The sequence below is a fragment of the Mastomys coucha genome, unplaced genomic scaffold (assembly GCF_008632895.1).
Source record: "Mastomys coucha isolate ucsf_1 unplaced genomic scaffold, UCSF_Mcou_1 pScaffold7, whole genome shotgun sequence".
Lineage (NCBI taxonomy): Eukaryota > Metazoa > Chordata > Mammalia > Rodentia > Muridae > Mastomys > Mastomys coucha.
This window is the reverse complement of record NW_022196913.1, coordinates 29,186,147-29,209,044: the sequence shown is the minus strand read 5'-3', so window position 1 is coordinate 29,209,044 and position 22,898 is coordinate 29,186,147. Positions and strand designations below refer to the sequence as shown.

At 46.3% G+C, this 22,898-nt stretch overlaps 2 protein-coding genes across 4 annotated transcripts in view; one reads left to right on the top strand and one right to left on the bottom strand.

Annotated features, from left to right (window-relative positions):
- The window catches only part of Mrs2 (magnesium transporter MRS2), a 28,356-nt gene extending 17,657 nt beyond the window's left edge, over nucleotides 1–10,699 (top strand). The window contains exons 8-11 of the mRNA XM_031358127.1: nucleotides 1,260–1,412; nucleotides 1,892–2,009; nucleotides 2,977–3,090; nucleotides 3,544–10,699. Coding sequence (XP_031213987.1) covers nucleotides 1,260–1,412; nucleotides 1,892–2,009; nucleotides 2,977–3,090; nucleotides 3,544–3,654 — 496 coding nt within the window. The 3' untranslated portion in view covers nucleotides 3,655–10,699. The remainder of the gene's footprint in view (nucleotides 1–1,259; nucleotides 1,413–1,891; nucleotides 2,010–2,976; nucleotides 3,091–3,543) is intronic.
- Nucleotides 8,047–22,898, bottom strand: part of Gpld1 (glycosylphosphatidylinositol specific phospholipase D1) — a 47,807-nt gene continuing 32,955 nt past the window's right edge. For all 3 annotated transcript variants that reach the window (XM_031358125.1, XM_031358124.1, XM_031358126.1), the window contains exons 16-26: nucleotides 19,436–19,546; nucleotides 18,839–18,913; nucleotides 18,599–18,755; nucleotides 17,418–17,559; nucleotides 15,647–15,755; nucleotides 15,475–15,568; nucleotides 13,974–14,153; nucleotides 13,295–13,455; nucleotides 11,260–11,286; nucleotides 11,122–11,172; nucleotides 8,047–8,177 (exon numbers count right to left, since the gene is read on the bottom strand). In XM_031358125.1, the coding sequence (XP_031213985.1) occupies nucleotides 8,091–8,177; nucleotides 11,122–11,172; nucleotides 11,260–11,286; nucleotides 13,295–13,455; nucleotides 13,974–14,153; nucleotides 15,475–15,568; nucleotides 15,647–15,755; nucleotides 17,418–17,559; nucleotides 18,599–18,755; nucleotides 18,839–18,913; nucleotides 19,436–19,546 (1,194 nt within the window). In that variant the 3' untranslated portion in view covers nucleotides 8,047–8,090. The remainder of the gene's footprint in view (nucleotides 8,178–11,121; nucleotides 11,173–11,259; nucleotides 11,287–13,294; nucleotides 13,456–13,973; nucleotides 14,154–15,474; nucleotides 15,569–15,646; nucleotides 15,756–17,417; nucleotides 17,560–18,598; nucleotides 18,756–18,838; nucleotides 18,914–19,435; nucleotides 19,547–22,898) is intronic.

Genomic DNA, 22,898 nt, shown 5'->3' with positions numbered 1-22,898 from the left:
AGAAATCATTTGGGTTTTTTAGAAACTGCTGAAAGCAGGTCTGAACACAGAGTATGAAGCTCACTGTCTGATGTATAATACTAGACGATGCATTTAAAAGTCACTGGGCACTTCAGTCTCCTCCTCCAGTAGTGAGCCCCAACACTTGTAGAGAAATGCAGTCTTGGACAGAGTGCAGTCGTAAGTGCTCATGCTCTTCATTAGCTAAAAGGCAAGGAAAGGGGCTGGTGAGGTGGCTCAGCAGGTGAGAGTGCTGCGCAAGCATGCCAACCTGAGCTGGACCCCTGGAGTCCATGTAAAAGGGAAAGGAGGGTACAACCGCTCACTGTCCTCTGACTCCCACGTCACTCACACACCATAAACAGTAACAAGTACATTCTCTTTTTTTAATTCCCCCAAGACAAAATAGCCCTCTCTTCCCAACATTTAATTCATACAAACATGACAGAGTAGAGGCAACAAGGCTCAATGCAATTTTCTTTTACCAAATCTATCCTGCAGGAAAGGTGATGCCTTAGAGTGCATCACCATCTCAGACCACAGTCAGAGCTGTGGTATCCACACAGGCTAGAACTAGACACTGTTAATGGGATGTGTTCAGGGAAGCAGATATCAGCAATGAGGTCCTCGGTTCACTCATCCAGGGAGGATGAAATCAGCTACTGCTGCACTTAATTGTATTCAAAGGGAGATGCTTTTTTTAATGTATAGGTGTTTTGCCTACGTGTATGTCTATGTACCACTTGTATGTTTCGTGCCTACAGATGCCAAAAGTGGGCATCAGATCTCTGAGAATTGGAGATTCTCAGATTACAGATGGTTATGAGCCACCATGTGAGTGCTAGAAATCAAACCCAGGTTATCTGGAAGAGCCTTAACCTTAACCACTGAGACATCTTCCAGCCCCAGAAAATGCTCTTTTCAACTTAATCTGGGTTCTCTTGTGCTCCATAGTGGCTGAGGGTTTGCACTTTGTCATCAGTATTCACATTGGTATTTTCCAGTCACTAATGATGTGATTACATGAGTCTTTTGGATTGAGGGCATGGACACAGTGATTTGAACTCAGCTGAGTAGAGCTGAGTGCATTATGCTTAGGATTAGTTGACAAAGCTTCTCACAAATGGGACGCAGTCACAACGGGTGAGACAAGGCTAGACAACAGACGAGACAAGGTTAGTTCGCTCCCTGGTGGCTGAAGTTGGGGATTGGTATATGTTGCACAGTGTCGGGTTTGACGACTGTTGACTGTATTGAAGTGAGAAGAGCAGCACTGGGATTGACCACGCAGAGGAGATGGAGCTGCTGCTGGAAAACTACTACCGCTTAGCTGAGGACCTCTCCAATGAGACGCGGGAGCTCCGGGTCCTAATTGACGATTCACAGAGCATTATCTTCATCAACCTAGACAGGTAAGGATGCCTACAGAGGTGGTAAGCACTGCGGTTAGGAACAAAGCACTTTTTAAAAATATTGTTTGGAAGAAGTCACACCATCACATCTGGGACTACTCCATAGTGGGCTTTACTAGGCCCAGCTAAAGCACTGAAGGAATGCATGGTTTATTTGGACTCACAGTGTGAGGGAAACTTGAAGTAGCTGGTCATGTGTCCTAGACAGGAAGCAGTGAGGTGAGTGCTGCTGTGCTCAGCTCACTTTCCTTTGAATGCTATCCCGGTCCCCAGCTAGGGAGTGGTGCCACTCTCGGCAAGGGTGGGTCTTCCCACCTCAGTTGGGAGGCTTGTTTCTATGGTGATTCCAAACCTTGTGAAGTTACAGTATTAACCTTCACAGGAGTCCCTTTTGAAGGTGAAGAGTGACCCCGTAGGCCTTCACTTGGTGTTGCAGGATTTGGGGGTGTGCTGGTCTGAGTGGGTTGTTTTCTCTCCAGCCATCGCAACGTGATGATGAGGTTAAACCTCCAGCTGACCATGGGAACCTTCTCCCTGTCACTCTTCGGACTAATGGGAGTTGCTTTTGGCATGAATTTGGAATCTTCCCTTGAAGAGGTAAGAATGCAACTCTTTAAATAACTCACAGGATTTTATTTTATAATGTTTAGATGATAAGATCTGTTTGAAGTATATTCGATCCCTTTCTCAGTGCTGTGACAAAATACCGGCAAAGGCAACACAGGAGCAAAAGGTTCATTTTGGCTCACAGTTTAAAGGAGTGGCAATCCGTAATTGCGGGGGAAGGCAAGGTGGCAGAGCAGGAGGCATCTGGTCACGTGTCCACAGTCAGGAAGCAAGTGGCTCTCCCTCTCTGGAAAGACCCTCCCAGAATTTGACTCCTGAGTGATTCCAAATCTAGTCAATCTGACAATGAAGATATCATATAAACGTGGTCTGTCACTCACTTAGAAGTCAGGCAGTTATTGTTGGCCCTGAGTTATTTCCTAGAACATGTAAGTACACAGGAGAAGCTAACACAGCTACACTGTGAGGCAGTGGTATTGAGGGATTTTATTAGTTGTATGTGTCCAGCTCCATACCTGGGAGTTTACATATATAGGACTTGTTTGATTTAGTTACCACAACTCTTTAAAATAGACATATTTCCCCTGCTTTGTAGATGAGAAAATAGAGCCTCAAGATACTTACGTTGCAGATCTATAAAATAAAAGTATTTCAACCCAAAGATGAATTCCTTTTCTCATCCAGGTGTAGTGGCACACACCTGCAGATCCAGCTCTTTAGTAGGATCTCTGGGGCCTAGTAATTCAGGGCCAGCCTGGGCTGCAAAGCAAAGCCTTGCCTTTACAACATTTTCTGATAGTTGCACTATGCACAGTCCTAGGTGCAGAAGAACCCAGTTGTGAGGAGACTAAGGAGTAACCCTGTCCTGGCTGTAGTCTTTGGTCTTTACTGCAGGCCTTGTTCCTAGCTGTTTTTTTATGGAGAGCTCTTCCAATGACAGGGAGTTTGTCTGTGAGGAGCCTGACCTTTTGTGACTGGAATAAACTCTTTCTTTCAGGACCATCGTGTGTTTTGGCTGATTACAGGAATTATGTTTATGGGAAGTGGCCTCATCTGGAGGAGGTTGCTTTCGTTCCTTGGAAGACAGCTGGAGGCTCCTGTGCCCCCTATGGTATGGACGTGGGGCTCATAGCAGCACTGCTGGGTTCTCTGCAATGCTGGGCCTATAGTCAGGCAGCCTTTGTAACCCTGTGCAAGTTCTCCTTACTTGCCCTTCTGTTTGTTACTCCAGTCCACATTAAGTGCTTCAGAGGATGGAGACTTTTAAGTGAGGTGAGATGCTTAGCAGTGTCCAACACAGTGAATCAGTTGGAAATGACTTGGTTTCTGTAGAACACTGGCAGGAATCACACATTGAGACAGAGGCTCGGCACTCGGCAGGGCTTTCCCGTAGCTGAACTGAAATGCACTAGCTGTAGTGCTCTTGTGAGTGTGGGGGCTGCCCCTCCTTCCCTCCCTTGTACGTGGAGTCAGCACTGCTGGAGGACGTGCACAGGCGCTGACCTGCATCATCTTCCCTTATCAGGAAATACACAAACTGAAATTCCTTTCCTGCTTTATTTAGATGGCCTCCTTACCTAAAAAGACCCTTCTGGCAGACAGAAGGATGGACGTGAAAAACAGCCTCAGGCCAGAAGGACTTGGAACAAGCAGGACTATCCTGGCAAGCCGCTAGCAGCAGCCTGGCAGACAAAGCTTTTATACTTCTGAAGCTATTACCACTTTCTGGGGGAAAAAAAGGACAACTGATGTTTAAATTATGTCTGATGAAAAATACTGTGGCATTCACAGTACTAAACTTGGTCACATCTTCAGAATTCTTTGAGACAAAGAAGAGGTTTCTTTGTAAAAGGCCAAAATCTGTGTCCTACCAACTTTTGAATACTGTTTTTATGGGCTTTTTAAAGTATAGATTAATTTATTGTGAGATAGACTTATCTAGATTCAGTGCCATTATACATATCAAGAAGAGTACAAGGCCGGGCTGTGGTGGCACATGCCTCTAAGCACTTGGGGAAGCAGAGGAAGGAGGATTTCTGAGTTCAAGGCCAGCCTGTACAGAGTGAGTTCCAGGACAGCTGGGGTTACACAGAGAAACCCTGTCTCAGAAAACCAAAAAAAAAAAAAGAATACAGCTTTGTGCTGCCAGAGACCAGGGACTCAGCAGAGCCCATAGTTCCTGAGCTTCTAGGCCTCAGGTCCTAGCACAGGGAGTCACGGTCCTGTCAGTTTCTCACTCAGGAAAAGAAAGCTGTTGGATCTGTCAGCCTTGCAGCAAACTCCTTGATAGAACCGTACTACCAGGTATTTGCTCTCTTTTCTATATAAGATGATGAAAAGGAGGTATGATTTAATGTCAACATCCTCGGATTCCAATTAAGATTGTTACTATTTTTTTTTTTGAGTTAGGTTTAAAGAAAGTGTTTATTTATTCTCTTACAACTTATAGCTGTTTTGATCATTGCCTGATTTAAGAGATTGTCATGCTACCCCTCCCTAAGAGAAAATGTGTAAAGCCAGCTAATGTGTTTGCCTACCTCTCAAAAGTTAGCAGATGGGCTTGTCAAACAAGAGTGTAGCTAATGTAAGAACTGTGGAAGCGGTATCTTCCCAGTCAGAAGCTCTCATTTAAAGTAAATGGCAGAGCAGGACTCGGTTGGTCCACCAGCTGTGTGCTTCCAGTCCTTGAGAGGCTGCAGCAGGAAGGTTATGAGGAGTTTGAGGCCAGCCTGGACTACAGAGTATGTTCTAGGCCAGTGAAGGTTATAGAGTGAGTTCCAGGCCCACCTGGACTGTAAGACTCTGTCTCAAAACACCATCTGAAGTAGGGCTGGGAGTGCTGCTCATTGAAGAGTGCTCCCTCGCTCGCCCAGCACGAGCAAAGCTGTGAGAAGAGTCAGATCGCTCATACCTGTAAGTTTGAAAGCTGTCATTCTAATAACCATTCAGCCTGACCTTGTGTGTTCTCAGGAGGTTTCATACTTTGTGTGCTAGAACATTACAATAACCAAAAAGTGAGCTTCCCAAAGTAGTGCACTTGTAAAACTGTAGTAAGGCCAGAGCAACTCTTAGAGTACAGGGTAGGAATAATGAAGAAGTGTTCCCATCCCAGACACTGGGCATCTGATTATCCAAATAGTGTCCCACAAGGATTAGTGGGTACATAAGGATTAGCAATGGAAGTAAAAAATGTTACTACAATACAAAACCGAAGGTTATGAATGAGTAAGCTCCCCTCCCGTGTGGGGCTGTGAGAAGCTGATGTAGGGCAGCTGAGCTGGCCTGGTGTCCCAGCCACAAGAGGCCTCTTCAGGCCTCTGGGCGAGATGCTGGAATTTGACTATGAAAACTGTAGCAGCTGAACCCTTAGACAGCACCCAGGATTGTCTTTGATGAGGCCCAGATTTCACACCCCTCTTCAGCACACACAAGAGCACTTACACTGTGAAGGCCTAGGTTTCACTCAGCTGAGATCCGTGAAGCATTGAAATCCATCTGATCCCAGCTCAGATAGGATGGAATCCCATTTTTCCTTGTAGTGTTAGGTTATGAACTTAAATAAAGTAAATGTCTTGATTAGTCATGTCCCTCTTATTGCTTCACATAAAAGGATGGAACTGGCAGTTTGTAAACTTTTAAAGGGGGTTGGTCAGGTGGAGTTTTTGAGTGAAAGTGCTCCTTAATGTAAAATGTAAAATACTGAGTTTTATGATTGAGCAAACATCGAGTGTGAGCAAAGAGGTGTGACACTTTCTGTCCTTGGGTTCAGAGCCTCTGAGCCAATGAGGGCAGAGCAGAGGCCATCCCATGAAGTGATTCCTGACAGCAGACTGTGGAATGGGATAAACAGCTCACACTGGCTGCTGCTGTGCATTGGGATCCAGATCTGTACTCAGCTTCACTTCTTGGAATGGCTGCAGTGAAGCTGCGTTTGAACTTTAGTGTGATAACCTCAGTAGTGGCCAAAGAGGTTTTCTAATGGAAGGACTGTGACGGGGTCTAGAGACCTGAGCTCTGCTCCAGAGCTATCATTTCAACTTTATAGTCTGGGACAACAAGGCAAAAAGCAATTACCATCTTGAAGCCTTGAAAATGTTTAGAGAAAGATAGAAAACCATTATGTAAATGTCTGTTGGTGTCTTGAGGTAAAGATCATGAAGTGTATCAGAAAGCTGTTTTAGCTTAGAACCATCTGACTCACTTAAGCATTGTGGGGCTGATTCTTAGAACCAGTTAGTGCTTGAAGGAAGGAGGTTTTAATCCACCTGTTGAGGATAATGTACAGACAGCTACTGTTTTCTTTGTACCAGGATTTTCTATATTCTTTAGGTTGATCTTCAAAAGTGGGTGTATCATTTTCTTTCTCACAGAGGAGTCGGTATATTAAGTATCCTGTCAACTTGAAGATGTTTAGATGTTTGTAAGCTTTAAGCTTTCTTTACCTGATGACTGTTACATGCTATGCTCAGACATTGAGCAAAAGACAAATACTATGGCCAACTGTAGCCATGTTTAGACAGGCTCTTGTCCATCCATTACAGAGCAAAATCACTGGCATTTTGTGTCTAGAGCATCTGCAGGGGTTGGGGGAGCCCCTGTCTGCTGTGCACGAGGCCCCGGGGCTAGCCTTGCCGTGTACATTTGCTGATTTGCTCTCCCTGTACCAAAACAATGACCCCTCTGCCGGCTATGCTCTTTAGATAGGTTGAACCACTAATTAAACCAAATGTCCCTCTGTGCTTCCTGCTGTGCCTTAGGGACTATAGAGTGCACACTCAGCAGCTGGTCTGGAGCGGGGGCTGTGCCTTCCTCCCCTTCTAGGGTATTGTGTCTGTCCTGTCCCTCCTCCTCCCCTGTGAGCCATCTCAGTGGAGTTGATTCCTCTTGGTCTCTTCCTCATTCTGCATAGGGATCTCTCTCTGAGTGGGACCTGTCACTGTCACTGTCACCTTTTCCCTCACCATTTGGTACTGTTCCTAGGATCAGAAGGGACGGTATCCGTTGGCTGACCCAGAACCAGCTAGTCAGTGTTTGCAGGCATTCGTGCTGGCAAATTTCTCCCAAAGCCATACTGTGGGGCTAGCACACAGAAGCCACCCTACAGCCCAAGAACAAGTGAAGCAAAGCCCACTTCGCACTGAGTCCCATGCTGGTTCCTTATGGTCACCCTGGGCTCAGGCCATACCATACCTTTCTGCTCTGTTGATGCAGCTAGCAGTCTAGCACAGCAAAGCCCCACCACTCTGTAAGATTTAAAACCACAGTGGTGAGACTCACCACCTGTCAAAACAGCCAGCTCCGCAGATTTATGGGAAGCATTAGACAGCTCATCAAACTTTAGTATCTGTACTCGCCCTCCACTGTATAAAATGTGAGCACAGAAATCTGCAGTGAGGAGGGACCAGTGTGGCCCCTTCCCCACACCCCTCTCTCTTCCTCCCACTGTGTTTTCACTGTACATTGTCCATCCATATGACAAAATACCCAAGATAAACAGCTTAAAAAGAGGAAATGTTTATTTTGGCTCACAGTTTTCAGCCATGTCAGCTCCAGGGTGCTTGGCCCTATTGATTTGGGGCTGGGAAAGAAGCGGTATGTGGTGGCAGCAGAGAGATGAAGGACTTAGGGTCCTGATACACCCCAATAGCATAACTCTCTTCAACAAAGTCCTGTTCCAGAGTTGCTACCTTCTTTAAGCTAAGGACCAAGCCTTCAACATAGGAGATTTGGGGTACATTTAAGGTCCAAATAGGACCAGCCACCACTACCAAGGACTTTTATAGGAGCAATTATGGAGAGTGTTAAGAGCTAACTACACCCTTTCTAGGCAAGAGAGACAGGTATTCCCACAGGAAAGGAGGTGGGTTGATAAAGTCCCAGGCACAGGCAACAAGCTCGGGATTCAAAAGAGCTTTAGAAGGGACTTGACCTCAAAGCCTGCTGCTCCCTAGCAAATAGGGTCCACACATAGCTGACCATATTTCCAGGTAGCCTGGCTGTCCCAGGAACCCCACCTCTATCGGGTTTCACCAAAACTCCACTGGAAGACTACTTTGTCCATCCTGGAGATGACTTGGCTCAAGAGAGGGGCTGAATAGGAGAGTGACGTCTTCAGTCTGAGCTGAGGCTGTAGACGTGAAGTGCCCCAGAGAGCCGGGCTCCCCAAGAACTTCTTCCAGCAGCAACAACCACTTGGTTCTGTAGATGACAAATACAGACAGCACTAGTGACATTCCCACCATGAAGTAGACGACATACTGTGCTATGAGGTGCACAGAAAAGCAATGCTGGCCACACCCCACAGCCACAACTTGTGTCTCTCTCCCTTTGTTCAGATGCCACTTTCTCAGACCTGTTAAGTAACAAAAACCACTGTTGTGCAAGTTGACCCCGGAACCTGACAGCAGTGCATGTGACCACATCTGGAGTGATGGGGACTTGCACAGGCTACGTTCACACAGCATCCCTGCTGCCTGAGATGTTTTCAAGCTCACTTTCAGAATTCCCTCCAAAGTCTGCTGCGGGTTGTGAAATATTTTAGTAATGGCAAATCTTCACAACAGTTAAATTTGACTTTTAGAAACTGCAAAAGTTATTTGAGATCTTTGTTGGTAAGCAAAGTGTAGCTGATTATGCTGGCTTGTGACACTTTAGACAGCAGACTGTGGCATTTATCTTGTTGGTTGCATTTTAACATTAACAATTGCAAAATGATGATAATGTTAGCAATGTATTGTGCCCTTACCATGTGGGGCCCTTGCTGGCATCTCCTAATAATCCCCAGGGTCAGTTAACATGAGAAAATAATCTTTTCAATTGGCAAAATGGTCATTTCTTCTCTTCCCTTATTTATGTAATTACTAACTTACTAAGTGTGCTTTTACTCTGGCTATATTTTAAGTCTCCTTTCTATTTCCTGGTCAAACCATGCTTCTCCCCTAGAGTTAACCTTCCTGGCACTTGCCATCTCCCTGGTCTAACCATCTCAGGAGCCCTCTCAAGAACCATAAGTTCTGCATAGACACCCACTGTATGCCTGGGTCATTGTACCTTAAAAGCCTTAGCTGCATTTTATCCTTTCGTCTAAGCTGTATGTAGGAGACTAGGCCATGTCTCGCTGTTCTGTCCTCTCCACTGTCCAGTGAAGCAGGGTTAATTCCTGCTGCGGCTCACCAGCTGGCATGGGCAGGCTCAAGCACAGAGACAGTGGCAGTGTTCCTTACCACATCTCCAGGCTGCCAGTTCCACCAGCTCGTGTGTCCCAGGAAGGAATCCTGTCTTGAGAGTCCTACCTCAGGCCACTGAGCTTTAATTCCCTGTCTCAGCTGGGAGCTGGGAAAGTGACACTGTGAACTGCAGTTTAAGAAGGCTAACTTATGGAGTTGCACGGACCAGAGTTAACTGCAAGTCTTTTCAGATGACCTTGATTGCCGCCACCCTTGTCAGTGTTCTTGACAATGTCTAATTTTTTTGAAAATGCATAAAATTGTAAGTAAGAGCCAAGTGTGTCCTTTAGAGAATCCTTCCATAAGCTTAATAACTGCTGTTTCTAGTAGCTAACCCTGAACTTGCTGAACTTTGGTTGTCTGTCCGTGAGGATTGTTAGCCACCAGAGGGCAGCTTCACGGTGAGTCTGCCAAGCACCTCCCAAGCCTTTACCTGATTGCTGTCTTCACCAGCATGGGACCTCCCACACTTAGGCCTCCTGCTCAAGCCGCCCCTCAGCTGTTCGTCCTTTGCCAGTCTCCCAGACCTATGTGTGTCTTCATGAGCAGTCGGCGTCCTGCCTTTGTGAATAGCCTAGCACAGTCCTAAATACCAGTCCCGAGATGAACAAATGCTTTCATGGGATAGTGTGGTTTCCTTTGTCTTGACACAGGGTGTCACTCTAACTCAAGTTAACTTGGAACTCTTGCGTCCCAGACTGGCCTTAGACTTCTACCTCAGATTCCCAAGTGCTGGGATTACAGGCACGAGTTACCACACCTGGCTCTGTAGTAGTATGTATTAAGGTAAGCTTCTTAAATCTATATTGAAATGCAATATTAAATGTATGGATCCTTTGGGAGTCCCACTGCTGTGTTTCTTGCCTACAAGGATTATTGCATAATTATGGAAAAATTACAGGTGCAAGAATGTTCACTACAGCACTATCTGCAATAGTAAAAAAAAAGGGGGGGGGAAATAACATAGAGTGTAACTTAACTGAATTATGGGATGTCCAAAAAATAAAGTACTGTGTAACTATTGGGAAGTACTGATTTGAAAGGAAATAAAAGTACATCAGAGTGCAGCCATGGCGTACATGTCTGTCTAGACCAATAGTTCTCAACCCGTGGGTTGTGATGTCTTTGGGGATCGAATGACCCTTTCACAGGGGTTGCCTAAGACCATCAGAAAATACAGATGTTTACATTACAATTCATAACAGTAGCAAACTTAAATTTACGAAGTATAAACAACCATAACTTTATGGTTGAGGGGTCACCACAACATGAGGAACTGTATTAGAGGATTGCAGCATTAGGAAGGTTGAGGACCATTGGTCTAGACACATTTAAAGACTGGCCAGGCACCCAGAATGTCACCTATCAGGTTGCTGCCCAGCCTGACAGCCTGAGTTCAGTCTCTGGTGGGAAGAGAGAACCAAAGCTCTCCCCTGCTCCTTGTGGCACGTGAACATACTTGTAACACACACAAATAAACATTTTTTTAACATATCGGTAGTCTGGACATTGTCATTGCAGTGATCTGCAAATGTCATAAAGGGCCAGGTGATGTCTGAGGCTATGTGAGAACCAGTCTCAGAAGCTGTGGTGCAGTGTGTACAGCCAGAGCCAGGGCAGGAATAAGAGCATGTCCTCAGCACCGCATATAAACACACTTGCGTCATGGACCCTGACATCCCAAATCATAAAAATCTCATGTCAGCAAATGCTTTCTGCTATTTAAAATATGATGGCCATTTTTAAAAAGTCAAATATAGTTGGCCCACAGGCTATACCCTGCTAAGCCCTGCTGTAGAGTGGCAGTGGGGAGGTGGGAGGGTCTCACACTTAAAAAGTAGTGGGGTTAAGTTCCTCTTTTCTAAACTAAGAAGAGATTATCAGATGTGATGTCAAAGCGCAGGCCCTGTACTCACCCTCGCCTTAGACCGCACAGACACGAGCGAGCTCCCAAACCTTGAACTTGCCTGTAAAACACACACACCGTGGTTTGTTCAGCAGTTGACATAAGTACAAGGGGCTGGGGTGGGGGTGTCAGACGTTCGGGTACTTACCTCTGGAGAAATTAGTACATACTGTGCCTGGAGAAAAGAGCAGTGGGGAGACCTTTAGCATGGTTACATCATTACTACTCAGGCAGAGCTTTGAGCCAGTCTGACAGCTCCATGCTCATATTTCAATGTTTCCAGATTCTTCCAAAGATGCCCTTTAACCTAGAAATCCCATTTATAGAAGCCTAGATCCTAAAACCTAATCTGTTGTAAGAAATCATTTACACGGGAATGTTTCCCCTGTGGTTTATAATAGAATCAGCCACAATGACTAGTGGTCGCCACTCCTGGAAAGTCAGTTAAGTGGGTTCATAACAAGACAAAAGAGTTAAGAGAGAGAACACCCTCCAGACCCCTTCTTAGCAGGATCTAATGTAATCCAGGCTGGCCACAAACTCACTATATAGTCAAGGCTGTCCTTGAATTCCTAGTCCTCCTGCTTCTACCTTTGGGGTGACAGAGTTACAGCCACTACCACCACATCTACATCCCTCTACAACAGTGTGTACTTCTCCGTAAAATCTAGGCTGCTATCTTTTTTGGTTTTCCTCTTTACATCTTCTGCTTATTTTACTTGGGTTGTGTGTGCATGCATATGTGCCAAGACATGTATGTGGAGGTCAGAGGGCAACTTGAGAGTAGTTTCTCTCCTACCATCTGGGTCATAGGCCCTCCAGCTTGGCAGCAAGCTCCTTTAGACACTGAGCCACCTCACTGGCCCAACAATGGAATACTCCTCATCCAGAATGACTGGGTCCAGAAGTTTGGATTTGGGATCTTTCTGGTTGTGAAGTATCTACAGATACATAGTGGGATACATGTCCAGAGGGTGGGCCTGAGACTAAACAGGAGATACATCAGTCAGGCCATAGGCTGACAGTTCTGTACAGTATGCTAGTGACTTTGTGCATGAGACAGTCCCCTACTGTAGAGTTTCCATTGCAGTATCATGTCAGATCTTAAGAAGCTTTGCTTTCGCAGCATTTCAGATTTTAGACTGGGGATGCTTAACTTGCATACTGTTTGATTCAAACCTAGCACTTGGGAGGTAGAAGTGGGAAGTTTGTGAACAAAACACGCATGTTGTGATCCTATTGGCTAACAAGTGTTAGAAAGCTGTCTTAGCGCAGGTCCTTGGCTGCCGTCTGCAGTGTGTCTTGAACAGAGGTCCTCTGTCCTTCAGGCTCTTTGTCATCGGCTCAATGTAGCTTCATAGCTTTGATGTGGATTCAGCTCCACACAGTGCTTTATTGTGTGCACACTAAGTAGGACATGGTACTGCTGGCCTGGGATCCCTGCACCAGTGAGGCAGAAGCAGGGAGACTACCGCAAGTTCCAGGCCGAACAGGACTACATAGCAAGACCCTGCCTCCTCCCCAAAACCCCCACAACACTAACACTTCAAATTGTAGAAAATACTAGAAGAATATGCACTCTGGCTAACGGAGGAAGGCTCTGTAGAATTCTAAGTAGGTGAATTTTAATGCTCCTCTTTATGATTCTGTATTTTCTACATTTTTTTTACACTAAGCTTTCATTTTGTCATTTAAAAAATCATTTTTGTTTGTTTTTGAGATAAGGTCCCACTTTGTAGCCCTGGCAGAGAACTTACTATGTCGACCAGGCCGGCCTCAAACTCACAGAGACCCAAATGCCTCTGTGTTCTGGATGCTGGGGTCAAAGGCATGTGCCACTACACATTAATTTTTAAATTTAAGAAAGATAATAAATAATAATAATAACAAATAATAATAGCCAAGCTAAATGCTTGGAGACATAAGGAAACGCATCAGAGAAAGGAGTAAAGGAGCAATACCGCCCCCAAAAGGCTGCAGTTTTTAGTGAAATTCCAGTGTGTCCAGGATCTCCTTTAGCCCCCTGCCCAGAGCACTTCCTCAGGCCATGACCAGCTGTGAACAAGGACCAACTCTAGAGGCAGCCAGCACAGCTGTAAGCCCACGGGCAGCTGTGCAGCAACCCCTGACATGACTAGCTAGACTAGACCTTGCCCATCACGGACTCCGCAGGCCTCCCTTACCTTCTCCTCTGGACATGGAGTCATCCAGGACTTGCATTTGGCTGTCACATCACCTAGGGTGGTATACATGCCATTATAAATGTACACCCTTCCATCTTCTCCCCCCAGCAGTCCAGAAGTGACATCTGTTATCCTCAGGGGGGCAGCCATGATGATTTCATCTGTTAACAAAAAGTGGAAAGAAGCATTAGACTTCGCTCAGCCTTCCTTCCTCCACCTCTGGATGCTGAGCCTACCTCCCACAGGTAATCAACATGCCCTTCAGTCTGCCACGGTTGCCTCCAAAGTCAGTTAAAGGCCTTTGTTTCCTACTTTGTCATCCATCAATAACGGACCTGGTGATGCTCCCACTAAGTCAGGAAATGCAGCTTGTTTGTGTGCATCTAAGTTCAGGTCTATAGAAGCCCTTGAACCCAGGCACTACACGGCAGACACGTGTAGTGCCACCGCTTGGGAAATAAAGGCAGGAAGATCAATAATTGAAAAATCAGCCTTGGCTGCACGAGGGGTTAAAAGCAAACCTGAATTAAGTAAGGTGATGTCTTTAAAAAAAAAAAAATGTCTCTTGGACCACTGGACTATTAATGAGGAGGCAGAAGCTAGTCCATCTAGCTGGGACACAAGTCCATTGAGTATGAAGGGAGCTAACTTTAGCTAAAGTGACCATTCCCAGCCTTACCTAAGCCATCATCATCCAGGTCAGTCAGATGTAGAACACTACCAAATCGAGAAAAGCGTCGGTCTCCACTGAAGGTGCTGAGCAGAGCAGGCTGTGTCTTCCCGGGGTCTAGCTCGTACATCCGAGTGGCTCCACCCTGGTGCAGGGTCATGGTTAGGAATGCCATTTTAGACACGTCATCTGAAACAAGCCACAGGGCCTCTTAGCAGCGTAAGAGTGACAGTAGGATCCCACCAGCGTCCCATTTGTACCCCAGGCATGTGCACTTTATTGTGCAGCTTGTTCTCACACTGTCCTGTCCCCAACAGTGCAGTGACCACGCAGCCAAAGCTTTGCCAGATACAGGCTCACTATTCAAATCTCTTCCCCGCTTGCAGGAAGCAATCACTCTGGGAAATAGTGTGGCACTATGCAGGGAGGGAGTCAGGGAACACTGGCTCCTCTTGTCTGGGAATCTCCCGGAAGTACCCATCGTATCAGAAAAGTAGCCCTCTGTAATTTCCCCAGGTCTGGGTTCTGTGCCTAAGGCTCAGCCCCTGCTCTAGAACAATGTCAAAGCATTTCCCTGCCGACTGTTTCCCTCCAAGGACAGTGGCAGGTACAAGTGAGAAAACGCGCTATATGTAAGAACAACCGTGGTTTTTGAAGAATATTTGACATAGAACACGCTTACAATAAGACGTGAATACATTTTCTAGTTAAGAAAGAAACGTGCATGAGGAAGTTGCTGGTAGGTCTTCTAGCCCGTCTTCCCAACCCCCACACACTTCAAGTGGCCAGCATTATTAAAGGACTTGACTACCTTAAAACTAAAATTTTAAAAAATAATAAAAATAATTTATTTTTTTAAAAAAATATGAGTTAAGCTTTTTAAATATTTATTCTGTGCATGCGTATCTTATGTACATGAGCAAGTACCCACAGGAGCCAGAAGGTGGCACTGAACCCCCTGGAGTTGGAGTTACAGGCAATTGTGAGCCACATGACATGAATGCTAGAACTGAATCACCTGTCTATCCCATAATTTTTCGGGTGTGTTTGTTGAGACAGTCTCATGTAGCCCAGGGTACTCTCAAGCTCACTATGTAGCAGAGGCTGGCCTTGGACCGCTCTGATCCTCCTGCCTCTGCTTGGCCTGCAGGAGTGAAGACCAGCAGAGTCAATTCCAAGTTTCTGGTGAGCCTGGGCTAAATAAATAGTGTCTCAATAACAAAAACAGAAGTAAAACAAAACAAAACAAAACAGCTCTTCTCTAGCTCTGGGGTCAGTAGTGTGGGAGCTTTAAACTCAATTTCATGCATCATTTCAACAACTTTTGAAGTATGGATACTATAGCCATTTTGTAAATGATGATATACAAATTCAGAGAGGTTAAATACACAACTTGCTATTCATGACTTTTAAACAGGAAGCACTTAAGCCCACTTGTGCCTGGCAAGTTCCCATGACTTTCTGTCAAGGCAATATGGTCAGAGAGCCTCATGGGATGTGGGTGACCTACCATGAGTAGGGGCTCCAACCAGCAGGACTTGGGTTAGGGTCCCATTCACCCTCACATAACCACTGGACAGGGAGGTACCCAGCTTTCCCATCGCCTGCAAAGAACAATTGGTTGTTATTGAGCTTGGTTAGCTCACAACAGCGCGCCGTCCTGGAAAGGGAGGCCGCGGTACCTTATCTCCCGAGATAGTGACGGTGCTCTGGCGGCTTGGGAGAAAGTAGCCATACACCTTTCCCAGGCTCTTTTTCTCTTGGTTCTTTTTGTGGCTTGAGCGTGCTGTCCTGGGGAGAGCACAATGGTTAGTGGCAGATGCAGGATGCTGGTCCCTGAGGGGTTCAGTGTCCAGGAAAGGAGCCTCACCCTACTACGCAGACCCTTGGGCTGTGTCCTGGGATCCTAGACTGCAGGCATTGGCTACTATGAAGTTAATCTCACTAACATGGAAGCTCCCAGGTCTCATATCAACCCTCCACCTCCTCTCTGCAGCAAAAGCAGAGATGCCTACTAGCAGTGGTTGGGTCACACTCACGGGCCACCTCACTGCTGGTGTCCTAGGGCAAATCCTGACTGGCAGGACTTCAGAATCGGACTGTGCTGGAGGTGATGTCTTTAAAAGGGTCAATGAGTGAAAAGCAGAACACTGGGGAGAACCCTAATCAAATAGGACTTAGTCCTTCTATGAACAGATTAGTACACTGACAAACCAGAGGGGTGTGGTATTCCCGGGGTGAAGGTCAGGGAAACCACTCCAGTTAGTCTCTACATGGCCAAACGACTAGCTTGCTTCCTGATTGCTGTAATGCCTTAGATCCAGAGCCAAGTGGCCTCCAGCTTTCTTTAATAGCTGCCCATCTCTATATTTGACCTAGCATCTCTGTGACTCTTAGTTAAAACCCTTTGGAGGCTAGTGAGATGGCTCAGTGGGTAAGAGCACTGACTGCTTTACCAAAGATCCTGAGTTCAAATCCCAGCAACCACATGGTGGCTCACAACCACCCGTAATGAGATCTGACTCCCTCTTCTGGTTCATCTGAAGACAGCTACAGTATACTTACATATAATGATAAATAAATAAATCTTTTAAAAAAGGCATTCTGACTGATAGCAATGTCATCATTATAAAAAAAAATTAAAAAAATAAAACCCTTTGAAAGCCACAGGCAACTATCTCCCAGCAACTCACAGGCTAAACATCTTCAGAAAGCCTCTGAAGCTAGCAGCGAGTCCTTCAGCTTCTGTAACCTACCTGTTGTTTGGAACTTATTTGGAAAAAAAAAATGCTTTGGTTTCTTACTTTCTTTTGTTCTGTAACTAAGGCAATTTCATGAAACTATTTCTACATTGGAACCTGTTATTTGAACAACTTAAATTTGTTTCCCTGTGCCCCAGTCAGTCATATTCTATTTTGGGGGCTGGAAGAGATGATTCAGTTATTAAGAGTTGTTAAGTTACTCTTCCATAGGATTGGGGTTTGATTCCCAGCACCTGCATGGTGACTCACAACTGGCTGTAACTCCAGTTCCAGGGGAATCTAACACCCTCTTCTGGCCTCTGAGGGCCCTGTATACAAAGGTTTTCAAAAAGAATAATCTATTTCTTATTTCCTTTGAAGAGTGCTGTGTCTTGCAAGAATGACTATAACAAAGATGGCTGTATATAAGGGGCAAAACCTTGTCCACACTTTGATCTGGGACTTCCAGCTTCTGGAACAGTAAAATGAAATATTTCTGTGTTTAAATTTCTTGGCTGAGGAATTCATTGTGGCAGTTCTTGCAAGCCAATGCAGCTTCTCAGATGAAAGTCTGCAGCCTCTCTCCGGAGTGGTTCCTTCTAAGGGCAATAACCGTTCAACCCCTTTTTCATACCTCACACTTAGTGAGGTCCCAATATCTGGCACCTGCCCCTGTGTGCATTGCTCCTCAGATGGCGATGTCAACACTGACCTGCTGTCATTCTTCCAGGTCGGGCTCCCAATCAGCAGCAGGCTTCTGTTTAACACTTTGACCCCATGAAGGGAGTATCCAAACCACGAGAAGTCCTCCTCCCCGTTCACCTTCCAGTCAGCTTCCTCCAAAGTCAGTGATTCTAAAGAACACCAGTCTCCATCAGCCAGCCAGTCAAACATCAACCAATGAAACCCAGTCCCAGCAAATGAACATGAAAGGAACAAAGAAAGGTGTGTTGTAGGCATGGTGGCATACGTCTATAATGGCAGAGTTTAGGTTGTGGAGGTGGAAGGATCAAGAGTTCAAGGTCATGAACTCTTTGGCTGGTGTCCTAGGCTACCTGCAGTTTGAGGTTAGCCTGGTAGTATGAGACCCTGTCTTAAAAACAAACCCTCTATATGACTGAATGGGTAGCACCTATTCCTCTTCTGAGGGAGAACCTGGAATAGAAGGGATGGGTCCTGTTTATGAGCATATGAGAACCAGGTCCCATCTGAGCTTTTGCAGACCTTGTTTGTTATATATGGATCCCAGGACCCCAGCATTATTCGTAGATGTCACACTTCAGACAAGAAGTGTGTTTCAGGAGCCCATTTCCAAGGGGTAAGATACTACTTAGAAAAGCCTTCTCAGGGCACTTGGAGCAACTGGAATGGCTCTGATCCTCAGCCACTCTTTGAAGCTGTGAGAATAACCTCTTGTCCCTTTGTATGAGGATCAAGAAACCAGGTGACCTGTTGTTTACTCGGTGATTATTATTTATTAAACATTTACTTGTGGTGTGTGTGTGTGTGTGTGCCCACATGCCATGACATACATGTGGAGGTCAAAGAACATCGTTTCAGGAGCCAGTTGTCTTCATCTACCATATGGGTTACAGAGACTGAACTCAGGTTGTCAGCCATAGGCAGGAAGCCACTTACCCACTGAGCCATCTCACCTGCCCTCAGTGGTATTTCTCTCCCCATCTTTTGCCACAAGCCACTTACCCACTGAGCCATCTCACCTGCCCTCAGTGGTATTTCTCTCCCTATCTTTTGCCACGACCTCTGTTAGCATGAGAGCCCTTCTGTTAGCGAGTGACATGATAGCACACAGGCCCACATGCAAGAGATGTCAAGGCAGCCACAGTCAAGCTGTGATCTCTGTCCCTTCCCCCCCCCCCCACCAGCATCTACCTTTGTCATTCCGTCTGGGGTGTGAATAAAAGGCGGCCACAATCCCTCTCTGCTTCCCTCCACCTGGTGCGAAAGGTGAGCCGATCACCAGGTCATGCTGGCCGTCTCCGTCTGCATCTGTTGCCAAGAGGGTCCAGCCCAAGTTACAGTAGGTGTCCTTAGGAGGAAAGCACAATCCATCAGCCCCAGAGGCCACGGGGCAGCAGCTGAGTATGGCCCAGACACAAGGCAGAAACATACCTTGCAGGAGATGGTGATGTTAGGGGAAGAAGCCAGCCTCCCTTGCTGGGAACCATAGTAGACATACACAGAGCCCTAGACAAGAGTAACAAACCATAATGCTTTCATGGTACCGAGAACCCTAAATCCTAAAATACAGCAAAACAGAGAGGTCTTGCTAGTCCCAGAAACACAGTCTAGAACCTGGCCTTTACCATTGCTGTTCGTTTAACACAAGGTTTTGCTATGTATTTATTCCATACTGGCCTAGAACTCACTATGTAGGCCACGCTGGCCTTGAACTCATGGTAGTCTTTCTGCTTTAGCCTCCTGGCAGGGATTACTGGCTTGTATCATCATGCCTAGCTATGTTTCTTTTAAATCTTCACTTCTATGATACTTTAAAGAGCCCCCAAAGCAGGAAAAAAAAAAAAAAAAAAAAAAAAAGGCCATTTTTATCCCTGTCTCCCAGTCTGTAGCCATGGCTGTGTGTGGCAAGGGACCTGACCCAGCCCCTCCCCAGAGCATGCTCCCTCTCAGCTCCTGTTACCTTCTTGCCAGGCACACTGCTCCATCCCCCAGCCCCCCTCTCCACCTCTGCCTTCCTCCCAGTCTTACATTGTAGGTGAGCTGCCCCGAGCCCACAGAGGGAGCGCCCACAGCCAGGTCAGGCAGCCCATCCTGGTTGAAGTCCAGCACGGCCAAAGCTGAGCCAAAGCGACCTGAAGGCTGAGGAAACACACGTTACTTCTCCGGGCTAAGTGTGGCCTTCAGACTCCCAGCATGGAGGACCTGGGCCCCCACCTACTGCCCACAGGCCAAGGCCCCAAACCTCAGTGTCCATAGCACATATGGGACACGTCTCAGTAGCTCTGCCTTAGGCGGACTTTGGGTAAGCCTGTCTATCTTGAGAAGCTGAAGTATAAGAAAACAGTCAGCTCTTGTGAGCTCTAGATTTGTAGAAATGGTCTTATGTACTCCAACCCACACTACAGTATCCCCTGGGCGGGGAGGGTGTTTGGGGTTGAATGGAATGTCTCACACATGCTAGGCAAGTGCTCAACCATTAAACTATATCCCCAGACCTGTGTCTGTATGTGTGTATGTGTGTGTGTGTGTGTGTGTGTGTATTTTTTTCATTTTAAGACAGGGTCTTACTAAATTACCCAAGCTGTCCTTGAACTCACTTTGTACCTTGGGCAGGCCTTGAACTTGTGACCCTCCCTTCTGTTTCAGCTTCTTGAGTAACTAGGTTATCATGCCTAGACCACCAGGCATGAAAGTATTTAAGTAACAGTCCCACAACACCAGCACAGCACCTGACTTCTGTTGAACACTCATGACATACAGGCAGAGCCACACTGCCTGGCGTGGTGGCTGCCAGCCTAAGATGGCTACTATATTTCTGTTTAAAGAAAACAATACAAAACCAGTCTCCCAGCTGCAGTGGCCCCATTTCACATATGCAAGCGTCCTTTTTCAAAGGTTCTCAACATTACAGAGCACAGCTGTGGAACCTGCCCATGGTGGCAGGAAATTCTACTGAGCTTTAACGTGGATTAAGTTAGGTGCTATGGTTATTAACCTCACACCCCATTCATAAGAGGAAAAACTGGTTCTATTTTAACACAGTTTGTTCCCAACATAGATTTTTCTCTATATCTATTTTTCCTCCTCTGGTCTAAAATCAGCCTAAGCCTAACTCATAACTTCTCTGTGTTCTCCACAGCTTATACCACAGGGAACCATCTGGCTATGGTAATGTTGCCATATCACATATGGCCCAGTGCCTCATATATTGTCTATTGACTAAGTCCTGTGGTGTATGCAATGGTATCTGTGGCATCTGGCCTCTTGATGATGACCCAGGAATATGATAGAGAACAGAGGTTAACTCCAGGCATGTATGCTAGGACTGGGTGGGGACCAGTGATGAGCTAAGTCTTGCCCTTGCAGATGGGCTGTGTCATCTCCAGCAGCTGTCATGAGGCCCTCCTGATATTCAGCCACTCGTTCACAGCAAAGCACAGAGTAGCTTTGAAATAGCAATCCTAATCCTCCATGGTAGCCAAGGACACAGGGAGGCTCATGATGACACAAGGCTGGCCACAGGCTTCCAAAGTCTAGTCCACGCCTTCTTCTAGCCATCTTCCAAACTGCCAAAGATTGCATGAGAGAAGGGCACTGTAGAGCCATCACACCCCCTCTCCCATGTGGACTTTGAGAGGGCTTATCACGCAGGAAGCCACTGCCCAGAATTTTAGACTTTACCTGTTTAACAGCAGTGACTGCGCAGCAGGAAGGACAGGACAGCTTAACTCAGTTTGTAAATATTTCCTGTGATATCAGAAGACTCCATAAAATGGAACAGCCTTTACAGGGTGACCTCCTACCCTGGGCAGGCAACTCGCTTCCACATGGCAGGGCCAGGACAGCTTTCATCAGAGCCTAACCTAGATCTCAAACCCTGTGAGCTTTTAACTTGTCTTCACAGACAGGCGTGATGACATCTTTTCTCCTCTCTGCACAGCATTAATAGCTAGCAATGAAGAAGTGACTTGCCTAGTCATGCAGCCACCATTGACCCCCCAAATCGAGGTTCCTAATCTCAGGCCCTTGACACTCAGAGATTCAGGGCCAGGCCAATGCCACCAAAGCCTCTTCTGTGACTAGCAACGAGGCTTGGTGTCCCTCCTTGCTACTGAGATGGCAGATGACTTCTGTGTCTGTGTACTGGCCGTCCAGAGCCCTAAGTGTTCCCAAGATGAACGAACCCTCTGGTTCCCTTATAAACATCAGCAGTGACTGGGTTGTCCTTCCTGATGAAAACCTTCTTGAAGCAAAGCAATGAAACACAAGGAAAGCCTGGAGCTCAGAGACAGGCCCACAGCAGCTGTTTACTTTACAAACACTCCCTAACACGATGGTTACAGGGGTGGGGGCAGGCGGGGGGAGGGGGATGGTGAAGAGCATATAGGAATTCTGTCTTTACCACGACACTGTAGCATCAAGAAACTACAGCTTTTCATACTACCAACCCAAGCCCTTGGAAGAATAGACATTGAGGAGTTCAAGGCCAACCTGGGGGCTACATAGTGAATTCCAGGACAGCCTAGGCTACAGTGTGAGTCTCTCTCTCTCTCTCTCTCTCTCTCTCTCTCTCTCTCTCTCTCTCTTTCTCTCTCTCTCTCTCTCCTCTCTCTGTCTCTGTCTCTCTCTCCCTCTCCCTCTGTCTCTCTACATATATATGTATAGATTGATATAGATTATATAGATAAGTAGATATATAGATATAGATATGTGTGTGATTTATTTATTTTATGTATATGAGCTGTCACTGATACACCAGAAGAGGGCATCAGATCCCATTACAGATGGTTGTGAGCCACCATGTGGTGGCTGGGAATTGAATGCATGAGCTCTGGAAGAGCAGCCAGCGCTCTTAACCACTGAGCCATCTCTCCAGCCTGAGACCCTGTCTCTTAAAATAGAAAAGAACTCAGATCCAGAATGTCTACTTGAAGCTGTTTTAAACAGCATGTATGTTTGGTGAAGGCATTCAATTTTACATTCGAAATTAGTAACAGATGGAGACCCGTGCAATGAAGGTGATTCTAATGATGACTAGCATTGCATGGGTGTGGGCTGCCAACTGTTACTGTAATTATTCTCCTTACTAGTGGCTCAGCTGGAGAGCAAACCTCGAAACGAGTCACATAAGACTGGGGGCAGTGGCTTAGTGGTAGAATGCTATCCCAGAACCCCTGCAATGAGAGGCTGAGGGTGTGGCTCAGAGATAAAAGAGGCTGAGGGCATGGCTCAGAGATAAAGCGCATGCCTGTAATCCCCTGTGAAGAGCTGAGAGTGTGGCTAAGTGGTAGAACGATGGCCTAGAATCTTCCAGCAATAGGTTGAGGGGTTATTCAGTGATATAACACCTACCTAGAATCCCGCAGTGAGAGGCTGGAGCATGGCTCAGTGATAGAGCACTAGACCCCCAAGAGAAGGTCTGGGAGTATAGCTCAGTATGCTGAGTTTATTGGGTGGAATGCTGACCCAGAGTCCTCTAACATGGGGAGGA